The sequence below is a fragment of the Triticum aestivum genome, chromosome 6D, assembly GCF_018294505.1.
Source record: "Triticum aestivum cultivar Chinese Spring chromosome 6D, IWGSC CS RefSeq v2.1, whole genome shotgun sequence".
Taxonomy (NCBI): domain Eukaryota; kingdom Viridiplantae; phylum Streptophyta; class Magnoliopsida; order Poales; family Poaceae; genus Triticum; species Triticum aestivum.
The window spans coordinates 405,831,271-405,847,442 of NC_057811.1; the positions used below are offsets into that span (position 1 = coordinate 405,831,271).

Genomic DNA, 16,172 nt, shown 5'->3' on the forward strand with positions numbered 1-16,172 from the left:
CTTACCATGAAATCGTCAACTATGAGCCTAACCTCCAATTCATGTTCCAACTGGAGCCCACAAACATACAAGAGCTTCATGCAACACTCATCCCATGACCTAAGCTCTTTGATAGTCTTGGGATCGAGGTCTAAGGACAAGATGGTGGGTGAATTGTACTACCACTAGGAAACATGCCCGTGCGTTGCAACGGGATTGCAAGTACAACAATTTTCAATGATTTATCATTTACTATTTTGAGCTATTTTCAATTATTTATCATTTCCTGTTTTGTTTCCACATGCTAGTCAATTAGCAAAAAAACAAAAGTTTGAAGTATTAATACCATTTATTGTATATCATTATCTTTACAGAGTGAAACTATAAGAAAATGAAAAATCCACCAATCAAATAAATTTGTATTGAAACATGTAACATTTAGCTTTATTTCCAATAAGAAATACACATTGGATGCATGCCTGGAATCAAGAGATGCAGTGATTTCCTGCCTTGCACAACAGGAATCCTGTTTAGTACATTCTGAAAGCTTGCATCACTTCAATATACACCAAACTATGCGCATGTTTGGACATCTACAGAACATCGGAAACCTCTCGCACACTGAAAAGCACGACGATCAGACCGCGTTCAACTGGAACACATTACGCCGTCGAATTTTCGGAGTTTCGAACCGTAGACATGACGCAAAAATGGAGTCTCCATTGTCATCGAAGAAACAACGCAATTTAATTACAAGGGCTTGCTCAGCCGAACCGTTTGCATTTGGGAGCTGGGACGTCCTCATGCTCCCACACAGGTGCATACAATTAGTGAACGACAATTTGTCTGGCCGTCGTCAATGGGGCGGGGGCTCCACCGCCGTCCTGAAGAGCAGTATGTAGACCTTATCAACAGAAAAGTACAAGAACCCGCCCTTGGCGTGAGTGACGTATGAACCGAAGCTCGTCCCCACGATGCAGTGCCAAGCCGCCCCGTAGGCGGTGTCGAACTCCTGTCAGCAAAGGATAACAAGCTCCCGTCAGAAACGCAAAGCCTGAGAATGTTCCAGCAGATAATGCGATTGTTGTCTGGTTAAATTGTGTGTGGCATTATTAGAAAAGCAATGGTGAAGTTGGCAGGCATTGGTGAGCGTTTCGGCGCGGCAGATGTGAGTATTCCGTCCACAGAACGGTCGACTGAAGCGCATTTTCTGGTCAAACTTCTGTGCGGTGACACTGACAGCCACATGCATGATTGCAACTTTGGATTGTTCTATTTATTAATTGCTCTAATCGGTGGTTAGCTACGCGAATGATCGTTTCATTCGGCTTGACCCCATCGCCTAGGTGTTGGGAGCCTGATGCTCCAACTGCCAATGATGACAAGCAAAACAACAAACCCATTTTCAGACAGCTGCAGAGGGCAGCCGACTCGATACACTCCATCTAGGTAGTGGTAACACACAAAATGGGAGTGGTGTGGTGATCATAACGCGGAGGATCTATCCGCAATTTCGACATGAATGCAGCTCAATCCTTCAAGGTGGATACAAATGCAGAAGTACATCGATCAATTATGACTGCATTGCCGCGAGAGAGCAGTCGCCGAAATGCATACACTTGCTCCACAAGCTAGCAAGATGCTGCACTCGCTGCACAATCACGGGTATTATAATCGGCGGCTAGAAGGCAACAGGGGCAAATACTCCTACTAGTACTAGCAATCATGTAAGTACGTACGTACTGCCAATCCGCCGCGTCTGACGGTGCATTTTTTTGGGAGCAGAGGACAACGCGGCCGGTTCCCGGCCAAGCTGTGCGCTAGCAATCTGGGAGACGGCAATGGAGTTCCAGTCATGGTTAGTTACCTTCTTGAGGGCGAGCGCGAGGCGCTTGGGCTCGAGGCGGCGCGGGAAGTGCGGCATCCCGGCGAGCTCGTCGCGGGCGCAGCGGAACGCGCGCCGCTGCAGCGCGGGCGGCATGTCGGCCGCCACCACCCGCACCACCGCCTTCCTCTCCGCGCCGCCGCCGTCCTCCTTCTTCGAGCCGCCCTCCTCGGCGCCAGCGCCGTCGTCCTCCGCGAGCCTGGCGACGCCGAGCAGCGACCTGATGACGCCGCCCCGGCGCCCCTGCTCCCTCATTCTCGCGTCTCAGAAGCCACAACCCTGCCTCCCTTGGCGCCGGGAGCGTTGTTGCCGAGCGGGCCGGGAGGAGGGAAACGAGCTGAGCTGAGCTTGGGATGGCGAGTGTGCTATGGTATTTCTTTGTGAACGCTGTGCGGCGGTTGGGGCGGCTTTTTGTATTGGGGCGGGAGAGGATGCAGCGTTGGGGCTCGTTAAAGTTGGCGCCGTACTCTCATCTCCCGTTTTTATCATTTGTTTTCTCGGCCTGCCCGGGAAGCCCGCCGGTGGGATCACCGACGCGACGCGCACGGCCGAGCTCCGGGGCGGCGCACGATGGTTTTGTTTCTTTTTCCTCGGCGAGGCGCGCGCGTGGCGTTGGGGACGACGACGAGCGGCGAGACCCGGACGTCCAGCGGCTGCCAGGGCCACCGGGCGCACGGTAGGATAGAACTGCTGCACCGTGCACCCCGCAGCTGACTACAGTTCAGTAGGAGTGCTACAGTAGGCCATGTGAGGATGGTACTACGACTGACTGCTGCTTCGGCGGTCCGTCCTCGCTTCACTGTGATGTTAGCGAAACATGGCATGGTGTGTGTGATGAAATATGAGACGCGTCGAGTTGTGCAATGCGTGCAGACACTGGTTTGCTTGTTCATGGTATGAAACTATGGAATGAGGAGCACCTGGTTCCAGGTTTGATCGACGAAACCAGCAAAATGAATTCCGGAGGGAGAGTTCCTCCCCGGGAGCTCCTATTAGCAGCCGGGCGATCGTTGGCGAGCCTAGCAACTGAATCTAACGAACTTTTGTGACTAATGAGTAGCGCGGAGTGTTAAGAACTCTGATCAGCCGTACACTTGAACGTCTTTTGAAATTTTGAATTTTTTTAATGAAAAAACTGAATAAATTTTGAAACATGAACATTTTTCAAATTTGTGAATAAAATTTTCAATATATGAACACGTTTTTCAAAACACGAACAATCTTGAAACACATTTTGAAAATTATGAAAAAAAATTAAAACTGAGAACAAATTTTGAAACACCAATTTTTTCTGAAGCCGAGAACAAATTTTCAAATTGAAAGCATTCTGGAAAAAATGTACAGATTTTTGTAACTTTGAACACTTTTTTAAATGCGCAAAAAATTTGAAATTCCAAATATTTTTTGAAATTGTGAACATTTTTTATCAAAAAAAATTCAGAACTCCAAACCTTTTTTAAAAGGTGAACAAATTTTGAAATTACGGACATTTTTTGAAAAGGAGAATAATTTTTGAAAACATGAACAAAATCTGGAATTTTTGTATGTTTTTCATAAAAAATGAACAATTTTTTCATATGTTGATTTTTTTCTTAAATTTGTGATTTTTAATAACAAATAAAAGAAAAGCAGAAAGAATATATCTAAAGTTTAAAAAGAAACAGGAAAAATAAATAAATAAAGAAACAGAAAATAACAAAAAAAGGAAACCAAACAGAAACCGGTATATAAAACCCGAAATCACTAGTTGAGGAATACTCGTTACAAATATCACTCCCACCTCCCCAGGTTGCGACAAGTGGCGCGCCGCATGTGCGCCACTTGTCGCAACCTGAAAGTTTTTCCTTTTTCCGTAGATCCTTTTATTCAAAACGTTTTATCTCTTAAACCGTGCGTTCAAATCTTGAACCGTTTTTACCGTTGGATTCCTCGTGTCGAGATCGTCAAAACTAGATCCCATGTTGATAGATTTTGACGAACTTTTTTATCACGAAAAAAACCGGACTAAAAAACCGTCCGGGAGCAACGATTTTTTCCTTTCCGAAAGAGGCACGCCCGTGCCGCTCGCGAAACTCACGCCTGTGCCTCTCGTGAAAGCACAACCATGCCTCTCGCGGAAGGAAAAAAACGTGTTTTTCCGTTTCCGAGTGGCACAGTCGTGACTCTCGCGAAAGCACAACCGTGCCTCTGACGGAAGGGAAAAAAACAGAAAACGCGTTTTTTTTGTTTCCGAGAGGCACGACTGTGACTTTTGAGAAAGCACAACCGTGCCTCTCGCGGAAGAAAAAAACACAGAAAACGCGGTTTCCGAAAGGCACGGCCGTGACTCTCTCGAAAGCACAACCGTACCTCTCGTGGAAGCAAAACCGTGCCTCTCGCAGAAGGGAAAAAAACCAGAAAACACGTTTTTTTCGTTTCCGAAAGACACGGCCATGATTCTCCGAAAGCACAACCGTGCCTCTCACGGAAGCAAAACCGTGCCTCTTGTGGAAGCAAAATAAAAACAGAAAACGTGTTTTTTTCGGTTTCGGAAAGGCACGGCCGTGACTCTCGTGAAAGAAAAAAAAAGCGCATTTTTTCTTATAATTTTTTTTCGAAATTCTTTTGACCCAAAAGCTAAGGAAGACCGGTAGAAAACCGAAATGTAAAAAAAACCGTTTAAAAAGCCGAAAACGCGTGCGGAAAAATAAAAAAATCCGAAGGGAGCGCGACATGTGGCGAATGGCTGAGAGCGTGCCAAGTGGCGCTGATCGTTGCGAGGCTCCTGAAGGAGTGCTCATTAATTAGTTGCTCTCTATAAAACCCTATCAGTTCAAAAATTTGGCTGCCTCATTGTGCGAAAGTGGGCCGGCCCAATTCTCGCACTTGAGAGAGGATCGCCTGTGCGAATGCTCGATAGTTTGACGCTGTAAGCGTCAAATATGATTTTTCCTCCTCCCCGCGCCTTAAGCGCCATGGAGAGTAGGCAGCGCCACCCTTCATGGGCGGAACCAACAAAGAGGTGATCGATCGCTCGCTCATCAGTTTTCCTGGTTCGCTGGGTGCGGTTAACCGGTCCACCATTGACTTCTACAATAAATTCATTTTAAAAGGAATCAAAATATTCATCAAATTCAAAGGTATCTTGTGATTTTAAAAAAGTTCATGAATTCAAAAAAGATCGTTGATTTCTAAAAAAACTCTGATTTGAAAAGTTCATTGATTTTCGAAAGAAAACAACAATTTGAAAAGAGTTTGCGGGTTTGAATTTTTTATTGATTTCGGGGAATAAATTTATGAATTTGAAAAACTTCATGCATTCTGAAAAAAGAAGTTCTTGGATGATAAAAAAGTCCTGCATTGAAGAAAAGTTCATGCGTTTTGGAATAAAAGTTTAATGAATTCAAAAAAGTTCACATATTTGAAGAAAGTTTTTGAACTGGAAGAAAGTTCATGCATGTAAAAAAAGAAAACAATAAAAAGAAAAGGAAAAAATAGAATTAAAATAGTCCAGAAAACCAAAAAAGACGGAAGCTTCAAAAGCTCCCCAAAGCCGGAAGCTTCCCTCTCATGCCCAATGGGCCGATCCATTCTACACGTATCGAAGCGAGGTGTGTGTGTGCGGTTTACGAACAAGGCTGTAACTGATACTGCGGGCGCCAAATAGGAGTTGGGTTCCAGAGGTTCGTTCGAGTGGTTGGTTCTATCTCTTGGCCCGGGCATAACAGGTGGCTCATGTGGAAATAGCATGAGTTCTCTGCTTTCATGTGGAATGACCCATGTGGAAATAGCATGAGTTCTCTTCTTTCATGTGGAATGGCCCACGTGGTTGGTTCGAACCGGTGACAACTGCTTATCCGGTCGCGTCGGTCTAACTAGCATCAACGCCGTGGAGTCACATGTGCTTTGGTGTTGCGCTCACTGACATGAAAGTGCGGCGACCGCTTCGTGTGGAGAAGGTCTTTCGAGCAGAGAGGGTTTTGGTGACATTAGGGCGTCAGACGCGTATGTGGCTGCTGTCCGGATGCCTGTAAAGCCCCCGACTTTGCATTTGGCTTGCGAAAAAATAAACAACTGGACCGGTGCACAGACTAATGAGGTAGCACACTGGATAGCTAACTGTGTCACCACTCGGCCCAGATGGCCAGGGCGGTTTTGGGAGTCCTTGTTCGAGATGCGTTAACGTAGAAACTCTTTGCTGGTTCGTATGCTTGCTCTGCAGCTAGGTTTTGGATTATCGATGCGTGCCATTTCGGTCCTCCATTCTTCTCGGAACCACGGACACGATGACAAGGATGGCACGGCTATTCTTGTGCAAAGAAGCGGCCCGGCGCCCATTTCATTTCAGCGTCCGATCAGACCGTTGGCCGTCTAGGCAGTAAACTCGTTCCGTTCACTCACCCGCAGCATGTAACTTGAGCAGCATTCACTCTCTCAGACGACCGTTACTTGTAATAGTGTACTACCTTCCGTGATTCCCCTGTCGCCGCAGCACGAAAGTCTCCCCCATCTCCGGCTCTCCGGCCGGTCACCTGGCAAACGCCAAAGGCATGCGACGCGCGGCCATTCCCAAGTAAGCAAACCATAGCACCACGGGTGCAGCCGCCGCCCGCGCGCATGCTGGCCATGTGGCTCCGGCCGTCGGGACTGGCACGCAAAGTGGACGACGAGACGCCCCCGTCCCTTCCCGTCCGTCCGGCCACACCATCTCCCTCCCCCTAGCCGTTAGAAAATCGATCGATCGGCAGCCATGGCCGCAAGGATCCAACCATTGAATTCCCCCTCGCGCACGGCAGAGCACGCACGTAGGCACGTAGCATCGATCTGCAGTTCTGTCAGTTGCCACGCTTCTCTTCTACAGGTTCTTCTTCTTTGCGGCCAGCACAGCACGTACTACTACGCTTTAACGGCTCTCCTCCCGTCGGCCTCGCCCCCTTGCGTTCGGGCGGCCCCATGCATCGTGCCGTAGGCCGTAGCTACGGGCTATGGTCCCTTTTTTCCACCAGGCCCAACGGTCAGATTCGGCGAAGCTGCTACGGATGCGCCAGTGATGAGCGCGCTAATGACTAGATCGTCGTGTTTGTCGTCATGGCAACGTAGTAGTAGATTGCAACGCACGGGTCGATCCTCCCGGAGTCCGTCTGTACCATACTTTGTATGGACCATGGATCATTCGGTGAGGCTGGGCTCAGAGCCGAAAACCACGCTAGTCATGACGACATTTTATCCGTAACAGTACAAAAACTGTACCGCTAGTCAGCCTGGTAACTATAGCTAGCGAGCTTTGTTTCAGAGACCAGAAGTGACGGCGGAGCCCGAGAGAGAAGAGCAGTGATGAATCACTGACCGGCACGGACAGGGCACGCTGAGAACCGGGCCCCGCCGTCGTAACTGCTGCCCCGGATGACCGTTTCTCCCATCTACAACACCGCCGTCCTGTGCTCCTGCTGTGATGAGTGAGTGCCATGCATGCTGCGTCGATCGCCGATCCATCGTCGCCAGACGAGAAGTGGAATTTTTTTCCCCTCAAAAGGAGGGAGAACCGGAATATTTCCTGAACTTTCTTTGATCACACCAAAGTTCTTCCCAATCCCCGCAAGAAGAGACATTGCGAAACCATCTCATCCGTTCGATCTGGCTAAATGAAGGAGCTTAAGCCGTTGGTAACCACTTCAGGAGTGTCACGTCACACTTACTCCGGTGGAGCAACGGCCGAAACGAACAAACCAGCCGACGGCACACATGTCTGCAACTGCAAAGGGAGAGTAATAGTAGTCCTTACTGCACATTCAAGCCTTCGGCTCCAGGCCAACCAAGCCACCGGCGCCGCAACGTTCGCCACGTCCACGTGCCGCCGCCGCATTGGCCTCTGCCCGGCATCCTAGGCCTCCTTCCCCTCCGGTCACTCCATCGGTTCACGCCTGCGCCCGTCACATGCCGTATTTAACCTCCCGCCCGTTCGGCTCCGACACCACCTCACTCGCCTCGCCTCCGCCGGCCACTATTAAACCACGGCCTGCTGCTGACTCCAGTAGACACACACCTCACTCTCCTCACTCTGTCGCTCAGCGGCCGAAGCACCGATCAGTAGCTAGCCAGTGCTGCATTGCCACTGCATTAGCTTAATTACTTCCGGTCAGCCGCAACGCCGGCTTCGTAGCGGTTGCCGGTCAGGGCAGCAATGGGGCTGTCGTCTGTGCTTCTGCTGGCGCTGCTGCTCTTGCCGGCGGTGGCGTCGGCTGGGCATCACGACTACGGCGACGCCCTCCACAAGAGCATACTCTTCTTCGAGGGGCAGCGCTCCGGCAGGCTTCCTCCCGACCAGCGCCTCCGCTGGCGCCGCGACTCCGGCCTCCACGACGGCGCCGCCGCCGGCGTACGACTCTCATCTCATCTTACTACATTGTTCTGCTTTATATTTTCTTTTCTACAAAGATGTTCATGGGTCCATGGCAATGCGCCATGCTGCTGCTGCTGCTGCAGGTGGACCTGACGGGAGGGTACTACGACGCCGGCGACAACGTGAAGTTCGGGTTCCCGATGGCGTTCACGGCGACGCTCATGTCGTGGGGGCTGATCGACTTCGGCCGCAGCTTCGGGCCGCACAAGGAGGAGGCGAGGAAGGCGGTGCGGTGGGCGACGGACTACTTCATGAAGGCCACGGCCAAGCGCAACACGGTGTACGTGCAGGTGGGCGACGCCTCCAAGGACCACTCCTGCTGGGAGCGGCCCGAGGACATGGACACCCCGCGCACCGTCTACAAGGTCGACCCCTCCCACCCGGGCTCCGACGTCGCCGCCGAGACCGCCGCCGCCCTCGCCGCCGGCTCCATCGTCTTCCGCGACGCCGACCCCGTCTATTCCCAGCGCCTCCTCGACCGCGCCATGGCCGTAAGTCGTCGCAAGCCGTCCCTCTGCTCCGACGACTCGAATGCACTGTGTGTGTCAGCTCAGACTCTGACATGAAAGAATCAAACGAACGAGCAGGTGTTCAAGTTCGCGGACAGGTACCGGGGCGCCTACAGCAGCAGCCTCCACGCGGCGGTGTGCCCCTGCTACTGCGACTTCGACGGGTACCAGGACGAGCTGCTGTGGGCGGCGGCGTGGCTGCACAAGGCGTCCCGGAGGCGGGAGTACCGGCAGTACATCAAGAGGAACGAGGTGGTGCTCGGCGCCAGCGACTCCATCAACGAGTTCGGCTGGGACAACAAGCACGCCGGCATCAACGTCCTCATCTCCAAGGTATCATACTGCATCACCACTCCACTGTCTCCTCTCCATGCGACACAACATTTCCTGAGAATAAGAAGCATTGGCACTTTGGCTGTTTCCACTATGGATCTTTGGTTTCCCCGCAGCGCAAGTTATGCGATATTCCTTCCGAATGCAACTTTGGCCTTTGTATGCAGTACAGCTACTTATGATAATGATAAAAGAGTACTACACATAAGCTAGCAAGCCACTCGATCTAATGATGGACTGTCTTGCCTGCTGCTTTACACCTTTAAGCTTTGCATGTGGATTCAGTTAGTCTCTGATGATGCATATGCATATGGGCAATCTTGCCAGCGGATCAGCCATTCTGAAATTACCCTGACGGCAGATGCTACTGATTACCGAATCTGCATGATGCCCCGGTTCAGACTAGATTATGGTAGTCAGGCAGTGCACCGTGGTGGCGTACCACCGAATAGGGGACGAGGAGGATGCTTGTCTGTTCTATCTTGGCCTCTCCTGCCTAGGCCCCTGTGCTCCGCGTGCTGCCGGCGCAGCAAGCGGTAGCAGCACTTTTCAGGGGCTCACGGGTCCTCACTCTTGACTTGTCATGCCAGTCCAGAATCTGAATCCCCCATGTTCTTCCTGCCAGTTGAATCAAAGTTACTAGATCATGCCTGAACTTGTTGCCAATGAGTAATATTTTCTCGTGTTCTTGACTGATCAGGAGGTTCTAATGGGGAAGGACGAGTACTTCCAGTCCTTCCGCGCCAACGCCAACAACTTCATGTGCACCCTCCTCCCCGGCATCTCCGACCACCCCCAGATCCAGTACTCCCCAGGTTCGTCGCATCAAACACATCAAGAAAATGATCTCTTCTCCAGTGAACTGGAGTGTAATCAAATGTGAAATGGAATGCAGGCGGGCTGCTGTTCAAGGTCGGGGGCAGCAACATGCAGCACGTGACGTCGCTCTCCTTCCTCATCCTGGCCTACTCCAACTACCTGAGCCACGCGGGCGCGCACGTCTCCTGCGGCGGCGGCGGCGGCAGATCCGCGCCGCCGACGAAGCTCCGGCAGGTGGCCAAGCGGCAGGTGGACTACATCCTCGGGGACAACCCGCTGCGCATGTCCTACATGGTCGGCTACGGCCCGCGGTTCCCGCGCCGGATCCACCACCGCGGCAGCTCCATCCCGTCGGTGGCGGCGCACCCGGCGAGGATCGGGTGCAAGGCCGGCGCCGCCTACTACGCCAGCGCGGCGCCCAACCCGAACCTGCTGGTGGGCGCCGTCGTCGGCGGGCCCAGCGACGCCACCGACGCCTTCCCCGACGCGCGCGCCGTGTTCCAGCAGTCCGAGCCCACCACGTACATCAACGCGCCGCTCATGGGCCTCCTCGCCTACTTCTCCGCCCACCCCAACCCCGCCGAGTGGGCCGACGACTAAAACCCGGCAGCAGGAGGATGATATATATATGAAAAAAAAAAGATGCCTCTGACTAACTTCGGCGTGCTGCAGGAGTAGTGCACTAGTACTAAGCTTTAGCATCATTCATTTGTTTGGTTTAACTGTAACAAATTACTATTATTATCGACAGCCATTTCCTCTCCTGCGAAAAAGAAAAGATCAGGGGGTGTATAGGCTGTATCTGCAATGTTATACTTGTAAGACTTAGTGTGCTACTCCCTCCGTTCCTAAATATAGTCTTTATAGAGATTTCACTATGAACCACATACGGAGCAAAATAAATGAATCTATACTCTAAAATGCATCTATCTACATCCGTATGTGGTTCATAGTGGAATCTCTATAAAGACTTATATTTAGAAACGGAGGAAGTAGAATATTGGCAATATGTAAAATGTTTATTAGCTTCTAGTTTCTCTGACGTCTAGGAAATGTTTACGGGTGGCTACGGACAGATAGAAAAAGTTGCTGACCACAAATATCAGCCGATGAGATCACATGGCAGATGCTGAATTTTACTTCTCTTTCGGCTAAGTCCCGGTTAAAGAAGTAAAACCGGATTATACCCATCTAACCGATTATAGGTATCGGTTAGAGTTGGCCTTAGCACGCTAAATCTTGCAATCCGGTTTTACTCCATCGCTTATCCCGCACCTATATTTACTCCACCGCTCGGCGCGCAGTAAAAAAACTTCACCCTCCTCTGTCTCTCCTCCCCAATCCCCTGCCGCCCCAATGGCTGGATCCTGTGGCTACCAGTCCCCGTCGCCCATCCGCAGCGCGGATCCACGCCACCACGAGCGCAACCTAGCGCGTCCTTGTCTCGCCGCCGCCGCGTCACTGCGCCCCCTCCGACAGGCTTGCCGGCTTCCCAACCTCGTCGCCTCGCCACCGTCGTAGAGGAAGTACTCCGGTATCCGACATCGGTCATTTGGGGACGTGGGTGGCCGAAATCACAGACTGGGAGACCCACACGAAGCATTGGGTGGGCTCTTTTCACATCGTCGAGCTCGCCGCAAAGGAGTACGACCGGTGGCAGGTCCAAATGCATGGGCCGCCACCCGCCTCAACTTTGCGTGAGGCTATGGTCCACCGTAACCTCCGTCGCTAGGGGAGGGGGGTGACTGTCGTGCTCGCTAGGGAGGATCGGGAGCGCATCGCGGCGGAGGCCGCCAATGAGGAGTACATGGCGGACCTCCGCCGCAAGTATCCCGAGCTGGTGGAGGCGGAGCACAAGATCTTCGCGAAGGTGAAGCAGGGGGCTGATGGGGAGGTCATCATCCTCTCAGACAATGAAGAGGACGACGGCATAGAGGGTGGCGAGAAAGACGACAGCGTGGACGACGATGAGGACTTCGACATTGAAGAATGACGTCGCATCTTCCCCGATTGCGGCGACAACGTCGCAGGGCCAGACTCCATGGTCGGTGGGATGTTGCGGGCGGATTGGCTCGCCCTCTATAAGGATCACGATGATGTTTAGTTTTAGTTCAAATTCATGTTTACTTTTAAACTCAAGTTCAAGTTTAGGTTTAATAACTAAACTATGTTTTTGCGGATGATTACATACATTATGTGTCCAATTTCAGTTGTTTAAGTCGCATCTTTGTTGGACTTATAAAAAATTGTATTTTACTTCATTAAATTTAGGAGTCAGGCTTGGTCCGACCAAAATTTAGTGCAGTAAAACTCCTCCATTAAAGTTTAGTCTGCCGATTTGCTCCTCCATTTTGAAGGGATCAGTTAGAGTTGGGCTAAGTATATTGCACCAGTACTAGCTTAGCAGAGGAACTAGAAGCACCATTTAAAAATGTTTGGGGCTGGCTATATGCTAATCGCCCGATTTTTTTGGGTCAATAGATTTTTTTAGCCATCGGATACAAGATCATGGTCCATGTCTGTTTCTTCCTCCTCCGGTCGGTCTTCTTCTTTCCTTCGAACCGCCTCGCCGCGGCCTGCCTAGCCGCCTGCTTCCGCCGCCCGCGGTCGGTAGCGCTCCCCCCAACCACCCCCTCCCCCCAACAGTAGCCCACCGCCGTGCTACCGCCCCCAGGCCATCCCTCTAGGCCTGGCGCCAATGCAGATTTTCTCTGGCGAAGTTGCACCACCACCGTTCTTCCGCCCCACACCCCACCCATAGATAGATGGTGGGTGTATGGTGCCACCGAGCTCCTTACTTCCCTCCGGCCTTCCTCCGGCGAAGTACTTCGGCCATCTCAAAATCGACTGACCAAAAAGCTTAAGTCTAATGTGAAAATGTTTAGCAAGTCAACTCAAAAAAGAAAGAGGAAATGTTTAGCAAGTGGAATACAGACAAAGCTTCTAGTTCCTCTGACGATTCTGAGGAAATGTTCACGGGTGGCCATTGCATCAACAGATATAGGCCCTTTTTGTTTCAGCTTTTATCGACGGATTCCGCTGCCGCGCAGCAGAATCTGAATCAAAGGGCGAACCCAGCAGAATTTGATTCCAGAAATCCGCTGCCAAAATCTGAACCAAAAATGGAAGCAGCCCAGGACGTGCTTTCCAAAATCTGATTCCGCTGCGGGCCAAAATCTGAAAAAGCTGTATCAGCTGGTTTGCCAAATGACCTACATATCTTTCACATCAGATTTTCCACAACTGTTTATCCACAGCTGAACCAAACAGGGCCATAGAGAGAAAAAAATGATGATGGCAACTATCAGCCGTAGAGATCACATGGCAAGCTTCTGTTCACGGGTGGCTACCGATCGAGGATGCACTTTGATGAGTCTTTCTGGTGTGCGTAGAGTACTTTTTTGTCTCTTGCTTCCTGGTAGCCCTCTTTTTTATGATCTGATACACTGACGGCATGATCAGGTCATCAGGATCTTGCATCTTGCAGTGCAAATGCAATGAAATTCTGCTGTATGATGTCTTGGGACAGGGATCAGGTGACATGCACCTTTGCATGTCACCGTGTGACTTACGGCCCAAATTTAAATTTAAACATTGCGAAAAAATCTGAAAAAAATCATGCATGTTCACAACACATATTGAGATAATCCCTAAAAAATTCAGATCAAAATTCGAAACATACATCACGAAGCAAAAAAGAGAAATCTGTCATAAATAGTTGTGAATGGTTCTCTGTATATTATTCACATCTGAGTTTCTCTTTTTTGCTTCTTGATGTATGTTTTGAATTTTGATCTGAATTTTTTAGGGATTATCTTAATATGTGCTGTGAACATACATGTTTTTTTCAGATTTTTTCGCAATGTTTAAATTTGATTTTGGGCCGCAAGTCACACGGTGACATGCAAAAGTGCATGTCACCTGATCCCTGTACATGTCTTGCGACTTGCGAGACAGAAGAATGGGATCACGCCATGGCACTTGATGTAGCAGTAATTCCATTCATCAGTACAATCATCGCTCATCAATTGCATCCGCGTGTGAAAGTTAAGGAGGGAAACGGAGAGAAAAAATGACAGAAGAAAAAGAAAAAAACAGCGTGCCCCGCAGAAACCATTTCCAGTCAATGGTAAGAACTCAAGCTCCGCCGCTGCAGATGCCGGTGAGCAGCACCGGCAGCCTCGCCAGCGACAACGACCCCTGGGCGGACCTCCGCAGCTTCCACTTGGCCCTCTGATCCTCCACGACCGCGGCAGCCGTCGCGGACGACGACGGCAGCACCCTCCCGTTCTCGAACAGCGGCACCGTCACCTCCCCGCCGTCGCCGGAGAGCTGCCTCTCCATGTGCAGGAAGTGGGCCAGCGACGTCGTGCCGCCGACGTCGTCCCTGCACAGCCGCCACCAGCTGGCGCCGCGGCGCGGCCTCCACCTCCGGCGCCACGTCCAGCCCTCCTCCCCCGGCGCCGGCTCGCGGGGCCTCTCCTGCTCGCCCGCCGCCTGCTGCGTCTCCGGAGGCCGGTCCTCCCCGTCAGCCAAGGACACGCCCATGAGCGTCCCCAGCGTCGTGCTCCGGTCCCGGAAGAACGAGCATGTGGACTGCGCCGAACGGATTAAAGCGCGCATGTCAATGGAACACGAGCATCGGAGCATGAACACCAACAAGATTGACTCAGCGCGTGCGCACCTCGGTGTCGATGTCGGAGGAAGAGGACGACGACTCGGCGGAGGGCGAGGAGGGGATCATGCCGGCGTCGTTGTCCATCGGCGTCCTTCCTTCCCTCCCCTTCCGGCGAGAACGTACGCTGCGATGCTCTGCGGCAGTGGGCGTGACACTGTAGTGGGCGATGGATGTACTTGCAAGATTTGTCCCCTCCGGCGTCGAGGGCGGGGAGATTCGCGGGCCGGGACGGTGCTGCTTTTATGCGCTGCGAGACGCAGACGCAGGTGGTGGCAGTGGCGCCAGGGCAGCAGCGGGTCAAGGGAGCCCTGCGGCGGCCGGCCCCTGTCCGTGACCGGTGAGACGAGTGAGTGAATGCTCGAGCCCTGAGCTTTTGACTGTTGTGTGTGGGTGGGGAAGGGTACAAGCAAAACCTGCAAAGGCGTTTAGCGTAGGCTGATTATATTAAGCGACTTCCGAGGCGTGCTTTGACTCTACTGTTCCTGAGCACTTGGCACTGTGTGGCCACCCAATATATATTTTTATTTTTGAAAGGGGATGTGGCCATCGATATGACCAGGAGCTACAGTTTACTCTGAGGGCTAGAGTCACTGTTTTCACCCTTCGATGATAATATTTAGCAAAAGAACGACCCTTCTTCCAAAACATTTCAACGATTTGACCATTTAGCTACCGCCAGACACTAGAACAGTATGACATACAAACTATCGTTATAGTCCGCGGTGGTAGCCCTAGGCTTACAGATAGTGAGCACATGAAAGGAGTCTACCACCAACTTCAAGGGCCGCAACGGTAGCCTTCACACCCCTACCGCTGAAGGCTCCGACGGTAGCCACTCGATCAGGTTAGGGGTGTGCTTGGTTCAGTTTTCACGTTTTCGACCATCCTGATCGAGAGTGTTACTGCCGCATTATATCAAGAGATGGTTTCATATATGTTGTTTGGTTGCAGCCTGAAAGATGCAAATACCTGGCGTATGATTGCTCACGGCCTATGTGGCCACCTTTCTTCACCAGTGGTGACCTTACTACAAACTACAACTATAGAGACAACATCAAACATAGTTTATGTCCTAACTACTAAGCAAATGGTAGTTTCTCCTGATAGGCCCATCTACTAACTAGTGCTAGTTATAGGGACAGGGGAGGTTCATCAATGCAATCAAGGGGAAGTTCACCATCCTCCTCTACTTCTTATTATTATCTAGATCTTTGTATTACCTCTAGCAGCTCACACTGGCTTAGCCCACTCCAACCTTTTACACTTCCAAGCTTCATTATCATGTGCCTTCACACCATGGCCTTGGTCAATATCATCAGCGGTCACATCATCCTCATCGGGCACATACTCATCAAGGCCAAACCCTAAGATCCAGTTATGAAGAATGCAAGATGCAAGAACATGGTTGCTTTATTTATAAAGTGGGGAGAAAGCCAATTTCAAGAGTTATGAGGAATGCAACATGTAAGAACAAGCTTAACTTGGGTGGAGAAAGGGTTGGATGGCTTCTAATCAACGATCTTAAATTGGTTCCGCAAAGCACCAAATGCCCTCTCAACCGTATCTTAAGGCTAGAGTGTCTGGGAAATG

At 51.1% G+C, this 16,172-nt stretch overlaps 3 protein-coding genes across 3 annotated transcripts; 1 reads left to right on the top strand and 2 right to left on the bottom strand.

Annotated features, from left to right (window-relative positions):
- Positions 1-388: 388 nt before the first annotated feature.
- Positions 389-2,411, bottom strand: LOC123141763 (dynein light chain 1, cytoplasmic). Its single transcript, XM_044560840.1, has 2 exons — positions 1,847-2,411; positions 389-991 (listed from the first exon to the last, which is right to left on the bottom strand). The coding sequence occupies exons 1-2, from the start codon at positions 2,117-2,119 to the stop codon at positions 836-838; spliced, it is 429 nt and encodes a 142-aa protein (XP_044416775.1). The 5' UTR covers positions 2,120-2,411; the 3' UTR covers positions 389-835.
- Positions 2,412-7,805: 5,394 nt separating this feature from the next.
- LOC123145412 (endoglucanase 6) lies at positions 7,806-10,740 on the top strand. Its single transcript, XM_044564817.1, has 5 exons — positions 7,806-8,219; positions 8,327-8,734; positions 8,831-9,085; positions 9,786-9,900; positions 9,981-10,740. The coding sequence occupies exons 1-5, from the start codon at positions 8,025-8,027 to the stop codon at positions 10,502-10,504; spliced, it is 1,497 nt and encodes a 498-aa protein (XP_044420752.1). The 5' UTR covers positions 7,806-8,024; the 3' UTR covers positions 10,505-10,740.
- A 3,120-nt stretch (positions 10,741-13,860) lies between these two features.
- On the bottom strand, positions 13,861-14,950 carry LOC123145413 (uncharacterized protein At3g17950). Its single transcript, XM_044564818.1, has 2 exons — positions 14,589-14,950; positions 13,861-14,500 (listed from the first exon to the last, which is right to left on the bottom strand). The coding sequence occupies exons 1-2, from the start codon at positions 14,664-14,666 to the stop codon at positions 14,042-14,044; spliced, it is 537 nt and encodes a 178-aa protein (XP_044420753.1). The 5' UTR covers positions 14,667-14,950; the 3' UTR covers positions 13,861-14,041.
- Between the last annotated feature and the right edge of the window lie 1,222 nt (positions 14,951-16,172).